The 10,102-nt window shown below is 36.5% G+C and overlaps 1 protein-coding gene across 6 annotated transcripts in view; it reads left to right on the forward strand.

The window, feature by feature from the left end:
• P4HA1 (prolyl 4-hydroxylase subunit alpha 1) overlaps window positions 1–9,198 on the forward strand; it is a 98,532-nt gene extending 89,334 nt beyond the window's left edge. For all 6 annotated transcript variants that reach the window (XM_054242325.2, XM_078345603.1, XM_009009739.5 and 3 more), the window contains 3 exons: window positions 1,910–1,978; window positions 3,228–3,324; window positions 4,817–9,198. In XM_054242325.2, the coding sequence (XP_054098300.1) occupies window positions 1,910–1,978; window positions 3,228–3,324; window positions 4,817–4,887 (237 nt within the window). In that variant the 3' untranslated portion in view covers window positions 4,888–9,198. The remainder of the gene's footprint in view (window positions 1–1,909; window positions 1,979–3,227; window positions 3,325–4,816) is intronic.
• The last annotated feature ends 904 nt before the right edge of the window (window positions 9,199–10,102 follow it).

Consider the following 10,102-nt stretch of genomic DNA (forward strand, 5'->3'; position numbering starts at 1 on the left):
AAATTAACTCCAGATGGATTAAAGACTTAAACATAAGACCTGGCACCATAAAAACCCTAGAAGAAAATCTAGGCAAAACCATTCAGGACATAGGAGTTAGGCAAGGACTTCATGACCAAAACACCAAAAGCATTGGCAACAAAAGCCAAAATAGACAAATGGGACCTAATCAAACTCCACAGCTTCTGCACGGCAAAAGAAACAGTCATTAGAGTGAATCAGTAACCAACAGAATGGGAACAAATTTTTGCAGTTTACCCATCTGACAAAGGGCTGATAGCCAGAATTTACAAAGAACTCAAACAGATTTACAAGAAAAAAACAAGCCCATTCAAAAATGGGCAAAGGATATGAACAGACACTTTACAAAAGAAGACATACATGAGGCCAACAAACATATGAAAAAATGCTCATCATCACTGGTCATCAGAGAGATGCAAATCAAAACTACATTGAGATACCATCTCATGCCAGTTAGAATGGCGATCATTAAAAAATCTGGAGACAACAGATGCTGGAGAGGATGTGGAGAAATAGGAACACTTTTACACTGCTGGTGGGAGTATAAATTAGTTCAACCATTGTGGAAGACAGTGTGGCAATTCCTCAAGGACCTAGAAATAGAAATTCCATTTGACCCAGCAATCCCATTACTGGGTATATATCCAAAGGACTATAAATGGTTCTACTATAAGGACACATGCACACCAACGTTCATTGCAGCACTGTTTACAATAGCAGAGACCTGGAACCAACCCAAATGCCCATCGATGATAGACTGGACTGGGAAAATGTGGCACATATACACCATGGAATGTAATGCAGCAATCAAAAACGATGAGTTTGTGTCCTTTGTAGGGACATGGATGAATCTGCAGACCATCATTCTCAGCAAACTGACACAAGAATAGAAAATGAAATACCACATGTTCTCACTCATAGGCGGGTGACGAACAATGAGAACACATGGACACAGGGAGGGGAGCACTACACACTGGGGTCTGTTGGGGGAATAGGGGAGGGACAGCCGGCGGGGGAGCTGGGGAGGGATAGCATGGGGAGAAATGCCAGATGTGGGTGAAGGGGAGGAAGGCTGCAAATCACACTGTCACGTGTGTACCTATGCAACTATCTTGCATGTTCTGCACATGTACCCCAAAACCTAAAATGCAATTACAAAAAAAAAGCACTATAAGTAAATTTTGATAAAATATTTTCTATCTATTCCTGTAAGACCTGCAATTAGGTATTGATAATCAATGAGGAAATGTTTTGATTAATGAAATTAAACTTTAAAGCTAAAACAAAACAAAACAAAAAAAGTTTCCATGTTTATTCTAAGTTACCGTTTATGACTATAACTTTATATAATCATTTCATTTTCTCATTTTTATTTGTTTGATTCCCTACCATGAGAAATGGCAAAACTGATTTCATTTTCTCATTATTTTTATTTTACATTTATTTCTTGAGTACCTAACTGTTCTTGAGATACTGTTCTAGACATTAATGATCAGCAGTGAACAAAACAGATGAAAATTTTTGCCTCCATGGAGATTACATTCTAGTACAATAAAATACATATTTATATCTCTGTATTGATTTATTAGTTTTAAGTCATTTCTTTTCCCTCTGGCTATTAATAAGTGCCTATCCCAAATTATATCTCCATTCTCCCTTCCTGACAGTTTTTTGTTAATCATTCCTTGGCTTTTTGTAGTTTTTTCTACTTATGTATATAAACCTAAATGGCATTTTGTTTTACTTTTGAAAAACTGAGTAACATGTACAGAACCTTGGGAACAAGTCCTTATGTTCCCAATATTCTAGTATCCAATATCAAGTCTTTATCATGGCAGTTTTACTTTATTTTACCAGCACGTTGATAATACCCTGTTGTTTTTTATAGATGAGTGATGTGTCTGCAGGAGGAGCCACTGTTTTTCCTGAAGTTGGAGCTAGTGTGTGGCCCAAAAAAGTAAGCTTGTTTGGTTTGGTTTTGGTTTATTAATTTTTTCCCTAAGGAAAGGATGCATTTATATTCATGGTCTAATTAATGAATTACAGGTATTTCTTTTTCTTTCTTTTTTTGAGACATCATGTTCACTCTGTTGCCCAGGCTGGAGTGCAGCAGTGCAAACATGGCTCACTGCAGCTTTGACCTCCTGGGTTCAAGCCTCAGCCTCCCAGATAGCTGAGACTACAGGTGCACGTCACCATGCCCAGCTAATGTTTAAATTTTTTAAGCAGTGTCTCTCTATTGCCCAAGCTGGTCTTGAACTCATGGGCTCAAGTGATCCTCCCACCTCAGCCTCCCAAAATGTTGGGATTACAGGCATGAGCCTCTATGCCCAGCCAAATTACATTTTTAAAGGTAGTGTTCTTAAGGACAACATTATTGCTAGGTAAAAGTTCTGGTATTTTTATGGTCCTTGCCATGAGTACTTAGAGGTAATGAATGATCAGGAATTAGTATTTAAATTTTTTCATTTTTAAAATGGGTTCTGGCTGGGTGTAGTGGCTCATGCCTGTAATCCAAGCACTTTGGAGGCCAGTGTGGGCAGATCACCTGAGGTTGGGAGTTCAAGACCAGCCTGACCAACATGGTGAAACCCCGTCTTTAAAAAAAAAAAAAAAAAATGGGTTCTATATGGTGTTTCCTCCCTCATCTGCTATGTAAGATTTGTTAGCTTTGTTTTGGCAAATACTTTTGTGGTCAAGCATTGTTATGGTATTTTTTATATGATCAAAAAGGTTTTTAAAATGATAGAATCATATTTTCAGAATCGTATTAGAGGAAGATAAAATGCTGCTATAGAGTTGTTCTTCTGCAGGAACAAAGGAAAATTAAGAACTACTGAAAGCGGCTAGGCACGGTGGCTCATGCCTGTAATCCCAGCACTTTGGGAGGCTGAGACAGGCAGATTACCTGAGGCCAGTAGTTCAAGATCAGCCTGGCCAACATGGTGAAACCCTGTCTCTATACAAAAATTAGCCGGGTGTGGTAGCGGGCACCTGTAATCCCAGCTACTCGGGAGGCTGAGGCAGGAGAATCACTTGACCCTGGGAGATGGAGGTTCTAGCGAGCTGAGATAGCATCATTGCACCTCCAGCCTGGGCGATAGAGCAAGACTCTGTCTCAAACAAACAAACAAACAAACAAGAACTACTGAAAGAGATAACCTGGCATTGTATACTTGGGGATAATTTTGAATTGTTCTCCATAGGGAACTGCTGTTTTCTGGTATAATCTGTTTGCCAGTGGAGAAGGAGATTATAGTACACGGCATGCAGCCTGTCCAGTGCTAGTTGGCAACAAATGGGGTAAATATTTCATATTTTCTGTGAAGAGAATGTGATTTTTGTTTCATATTTTAAAACTATTATAATCTGTGTCTTATAAACAAAAGCTCCCCACACATTTGCTTAATATGGTTTTAACACTGTACGGGATACAACCAAACAACGGCCTAAGCTTAATATAAATTTATAATCAGAATTTTGATGACAGATTTTGTTTTTAACTCTTATTTCTACTTATTCCAAGAAACACTGACTGACTCAAAATTGAGTAAGACAGTATCTTCCCCTCAAATGGTTAATAATCTGATTAGACATACTAATGGATTATAGTGTAGTACATAATAATACAAAAATATAAGCAGATGATGATGACTGCCTAAGTTTGGGGAGTCTTCTTCAAAGCTTATTTTTTGAATTTGGTCCTGAAGTTAAAACAGCAGTTTTCCAAACATGTTAGATACCAGGTCCTAATGTGGGGCTAGAGTAGCACCTAGTGTGCAAAATTTAAAGAGGCACTCACTCTTGGGGACATGCAACTGCAGGACTGGCCACCTTTTAAAAAAGTAGAAAAGAGGTGAAATTAGTTTTAATATATGTTAATTAGCCCCATGTGTCCATTTTAATCTGTGTTACTAGTCACTTATAGGACATAACAAGGTTAAGGAGTGAGGCCTGATCAGAATTTTAAAATCTCCCCTCATTATTATAGTATTTAAGAACAACTGGACTAGAATGAGGAGAGGCTAATTGGTGAGTTTAGAAAGCTGTTTTCCATTGTCTAAGGGGGAGATGATAACAGCCTGGATGAAAGCATCAGTGAAAGGGTCGGAGAGCAAATAAATTCGAGAGAGAGAGAAGGAAAATTGTCGGGGTTTGATGAATAAAGAGTAGATACAAGGGTTGTAAAAGGAAAAAGGAGTTAAGAATTAAGGAAGTTCTACTTTAGATATTTTGAATGGGTTCTATGGTACCAGAGACACACACAAAATAAAAAATTAATGCCTTTTGGGATACATTTTTATATGATACACATTTTTTAAAGGTATTTTGGAAACTTAATGAGCATATAATAGCAATGGTTGATCCGATAGTTTTTCCTTTAGAGTGAAAAGTTTGTATTCAAATTAAAATATCTTTGTATTTCAGAGGTTATACTTTGAAAACAGTACATAAAGCAATATTCTGCTGTCTGTACCTGTATCTTAAGTCCATTTGTGTTGCATTTCAAGCCTCACATTGGTCATTGGAAACTTTAAGAAATGCACATAGACTTGGAAATACACACACATGTATACATGTATGTACATAAACACACATAAATGTGTACACATATGTATATAGATATATAAAATTGTGTTTTCAGCATTTAGCCACGTTTTTAAGTAGCATCTGCCTTTATCTGGTTTTGGTGTTGAACTTTTATCCCATGTTGAAACTTTGTTATAGACCTAGCTTTTAGAAACTAAATACTAATTAGATGAGGGAAAATTAATATATAACTTTTCTCTCACAGTATCCAATAAATGGCTCCATGAACGTGGACAAGAATTTCGAAGACCTTGCACCTTGTCAGAATTGGAATGACAAACAGGCCTTCCTTCCTCTCCTATTGTTGTACTCTAATGTGTCTGATACACACATTTCCTGGTCTTAACTTTCAAGTTTACAATTGACTAACACTCCATGATTGATTCAGTCGTGAACCTCATCCCATGTTTCATCTGTGGACAATCACTTTGTGGATTTTTCTTTTAAAATTAACACTAAATCACCACATTGCAAATGTAAAACCTTAAAGTGCAGTTGATATCACAGAAGACAAGGCAGAGTTAAAGTGAGGAATTTTTAATTTTATATTTAAAGAACTTTTTGGTTGGATAAAAATATAATTTGAGCATCCAATTTTAGCATTTCACTACATCTCAGTTGGTGGGTATTAAGCTCTAATGGGCCATGTGATAGGAAAGAGATGCCTTACAGATGTGTCTAGGTGTTATGTTTACCTAGTATCTTATTCTATTTTCTGGATTTGCCTGAAGACTAGTAATAAACTAGGACACTAACTGGGTTCCATGTGATGTTTGCCCTTTCATAAGATCTTCTAAGTTGATTTTTTTTCCTCCCAAGTCCTTTTTAAACAAACTATACTGTATTTTTACCAACCCCCTCTCTTTAATCATAGCTCTTCTGTGGTGAATTAAACGTGCTTGAGTTAAAATACTTCGATTTCTTTTTTTTTTTTTTTTTAATAGAAAGTCCTGCATAACAACACTGGGCCTTCTTCACTAAAATGCTCACCACTTAAAGTCTGTTTTTTTTCTCCCTTTTTTAAAATGACATATGATTTTGTTCAGAAATTTTGCTGTTTTTCTTAGTGCTAATAATACCTTGCCTCTTATTCCTGCTACAGCAGGGTGGTAATATTGGCATTCTGATTAAATACTGTGCCTTAGGAGACTGGAAGTTTAAAATGTACAAGTCCTTTCAGTGATGAGGAATTGATTTTTTTTAAGTCTTTTTCTTAGAAAGCCAAATGTTTGTTTTTTAAAAATTCTGAAATGTGCTGTGACAACAATGACCTATTTATGATCTTAAATCTTTTTTTAAAAAAATTTGTTTTCTGTGTGGTGTTTTCATATTTAAATCTGAATGTATGATGTGGCAGTAACAAGTTAACTTACGTTATTTCTTTAGTACATAGGGCTTCGGTTTATACTCTTGGTTTCTACTCACACTAATGTCACATGGTTCAGGAAGAAAAATTTAGGCTTTCTGAAGTTTCAGATATTTAATCAATCAAAATTTATTTCCTTCAAAGAGAGCTCTAAAATACTTTACTATGATTACAAAGTTATTACAAGCCAGGCGCGGTGGCTCACGCCTGCAGTCCCAGCACTTTGGGAGGCTGAGGCAGGTGAATCACCTGAGGCCAGGAGTTTGAGACCAGCCTGGCCAACATGGTGAAACTCCATCTCTACTAAAAATACAATTATTAGCTGGGTATGGTGGTACACACCTGTAGTCCCAGCTACTTGGTAGGCTGAGGCAGAAGAATCACTTGATTCCTGGGGGCAGAGGTTGCAGTGAGCCAAGATTGTGCCACTGCACTCCAGCTTGAGTGACAAAGTGAGACTCTGTCTCAACAAAGAAAAAAAGGTAGTTATTAGAATAATGGTACTTGAGACTTTCTCCTATTTAAAAATACGGTGTGGCAATACAAAGCTGTGAGCTTAAGGAACTACGTTAATTGATGCTTTAGACTATTTACATTACTTATGGTGAATTCTAGTTCACATAAGGGTTCTTAATCCTTTATGCAGTATTTAAATACTAAAGGGAGAATTTGGTTGATTCGCTGGGAAAGTAGGTATTTTTACCCATTTTAAAAGTGAACTCTAAAGTTCCTTCTGACTAGCCTTTGTTCCAACACAAGTATTTTGGAAATACTGAGAATTAAGTTCAGCACTTTCATCTACTCAGATTTTGTGACTACTGATGATTTTTTAAAAACTTTTAAAGTAATGTTTTATAAAGTCTCTACTAAAAATACAAAAATTAGCTGGGCATAGTGGTGGGTTCCCATAGTCCCAGCTACTCGGGAGGCTGAGACAGGAGAATCGCTTGAACCCAGGAGGCTGAGGTTGCAGCGAGCCGAGATTGTGCCCTTGCATTCCAGCCTGGGTGACAGAGTGAGACTCTTGTCTCTAAATAAATAAATAAATAAAATGGTTATTACAGGGTGAGAGTGTGGAGAAGTTACAAATGGTAAACCAATACATATATGTAATTTATAAACTAATATATGTATGTGTGTGTATATAAATGAAATCTTACTGCTGCTTAAAAGAATCTAAATACTTTTACATAGCCATGTGTTGACTGCTACGTGTAAATTCCATACCACTTAAGTACATATAACTGAAAAATGAACAGCTTATATGCAGAGCCCAATGGACCAAACTATTAATGACTGGATTCCTGTTAAATTTACAAGCTGGGCACAGTGGTGCATGCCTGTAATCCCAGCACTTTGGGAAGTGGGAGGATCTGTTGAACCCAGGAATTTGAGACCTGTCTGAGCAACATGGCAAGACCCTGTCTCTACTAAAAATCAAAAAGCCAGGAGTGGTGGCATATGCCTGTGGTCCCAGCTGCTCAGCAGGCTGAGGTGGGAGGATCCCTGGTGCCTTGGAGGTCAAGACTGCAATGAGCTGTGCTTGTGCCACTGTACTTGAGCCTGGGCAACAAGCCAAGACCCTGTCCCAAAAAGGAAAAGAAAAACAGTGTAATTCCCAAACACGTACACACCAAATCATGATTAAGTAATTATAAATCACTTGATAAGGAACAGACAGAATTATGAAATAAAGATTGCTAGGAGAAAGCAGAACTGAAAAAATTACATCTTAATCCAGATAGCAACACAAGGACCAATCTCTTCTCTTGGCAGTGCTTATTTTTACTATAGTAAAAGTTAATGTTTTAGTGGGAACAATATTGGGTAACTTAGAGAAAAAAGAATGAGTTAACAGAGTACCACAAATTACCAGATTTATCAGAATAACAGATTTCATAATCCAGTACTCCTAATGTCCTTACATATTATTCGACCACTTTAATGAAGTTTTGCAAAATTAACTGTAGTAGACCAGTAAAGTTCTTTGCCTTCCTTTCTTAAATTTGAGGACTTTAAAGTTTACTTTCTGTGTAAATGTAGTCTTAAGTTAAATATAAATGTCGATTCAGGAAAACTGACAAGAATGCCTTACTGTAAATAACTTATATACAAGCAGATGTTAGTAAAAAGAGCAGCCAAAAGGAGTGGAAGTCCTCCATCTTGTGCTTTTTGAGGTCTCGTTGAACTTCTATTGTAGCACTATTCTGTTGAAATTAGTTATATGTTGCTTAGTGACAGAAAAATGCATCATCATTAGATTTTGTTGTGGGAACATTACAGAGTGTACTTACACAAACTTAGATAGCATAGCCTGCAACATACCTAGGCTGTATGATACAGCCTGTTGCTCCTAGACTACAAACCCATACAGCATGTTATGGTAGTGACTACTGTAACCAATTATAACACAAAGCTAACTATGTATGTATGTATCTAAACATAGAAAGAGATACAGTATAGAGTATTTAATCTTACAGGACCACCACCAGTCTGGCATTGACTGAAACATTAGGTGGCACATGACTGTAGTGTTATACAAAGCAAGATAATCACATACGAAATAAGCTCTAAAATCTGAAAAAGAAAATTTCTCAAATTTTTTAAGTTGGTCTTTTCAATTCATAATAGGCTTATTTCTAAAAGAAATTGTTTTGGGCTAAGCACTTCAAATTCAAAATTGAACATTTTAAAAATAGATTGATGTATACTTTTACATTTCAGTGCTTTTTAGGGAGAAGGATTGTGTTTCAAGTTGGAAAAGGTATTCACGGTAAATCCACAGAGAGTCAGAATTATTGTATTATCTACTTTAAAGTAATAAGTATAGTTGAACTCCATTCCAGTGTAGGTTATTACCTAGGTTTGGCTATATCATGAATCATGTAATATGAAATAACTACATAATGGTTAACTTATAACAAATACTAATCTCATCTTTTGATACATGTATAATAAATCATTAAGTCTGAGAAGATGAAATAACTTACATAACAGTTGAATTTAGCTATGTTCTATTTTTACTTTGCTTTTAAAAGGCAAAAAAAGTGAGGTTCTGTTACATGAAACACCTTGTGACTTATGAGATAGAAAAAAAGTAGTCCTTACTAAAAATAATCAGTGCTATGTTTCCCATGTTCCTTTCTTATTTCTGCAACTATGGGGAAAATAGTCCATGAAAAGTTCAAGTAAGGTAATATTAAAAGTGCTCTGAAACAGTGCTAGTCAGTGTGGTTTATAGATGAGCAATGTGCTTTCTTACTTGTCCACAATGAGATAAGGCATTTACATCAAAATGAAAATAAACTCTATCAGTAGGTACACAATTCATTTAATTCAGTTGACTTTTGGTAGCAAGTCTTTCTAAATGAAGAAAGCAGTGTTATTTATATATAGTATAAACTTCTCATCTCAATGAAAACCAGAACTTTTCAATAGTGTTCAGTTCTCTCCCTTCAACCAGAGGGAATAGAGAGTACCTATTTCCAGCATTCTAACTCATCTGCGGACTTCCTGAAAGAGTGTCCATTTCACTTAACACAGCGCTCACATGGAGAAAGGTTAACATGTCTGGGAAAAGCTGCAGGACTTTACGCTGTCACCCAGGCTGCTCCCAAGGCTCAGAACACACCTGCTGATTAGCTCAACAAGCTAAAGGAAAACAGAGAACCAAAGGAAGTCAGGAAAATGATATGTGAACAAAATGAGAATATCAACAAAGAGACAGAAAAGGAACAAAACGAATTCTAGAGCTGAAATACACAATACCTGAATTGAAATATTCACTAGAGTAGTTAATCGGGCTAGAATTCAAATTAGATCGTTATGACATTAAGATGTAATCCTCATAACTGCAAAAAAAAATCTAGAGTATAGACAAAAGGAAATGAAGAGAGTATCAAAAATACGTTAATACAAAAAAAGGGTGGGGGGAACCAGTAATAGAGACAAAAGAAGAAGAAAAAAGCTGTCAGGAGCAGTGGCTTACGCCTGATATCAACACTTTGGGAAGCTGAAGCAGGAAGATTGCTCGAGATCAGGAGTTCAAGACTAGCTTGGGCAACATAGACCCCATCTTTTCAAAAAAATTAGCCAGGCATGGGTGGTGCATGCCTATAATTCCAG

Source organism: Callithrix jacchus, chromosome 12, assembly GCF_049354715.1.
Source record: "Callithrix jacchus isolate 240 chromosome 12, calJac240_pri, whole genome shotgun sequence".
NCBI lineage: Eukaryota > Metazoa > Chordata > Mammalia > Primates > Cebidae > Callithrix > Callithrix jacchus.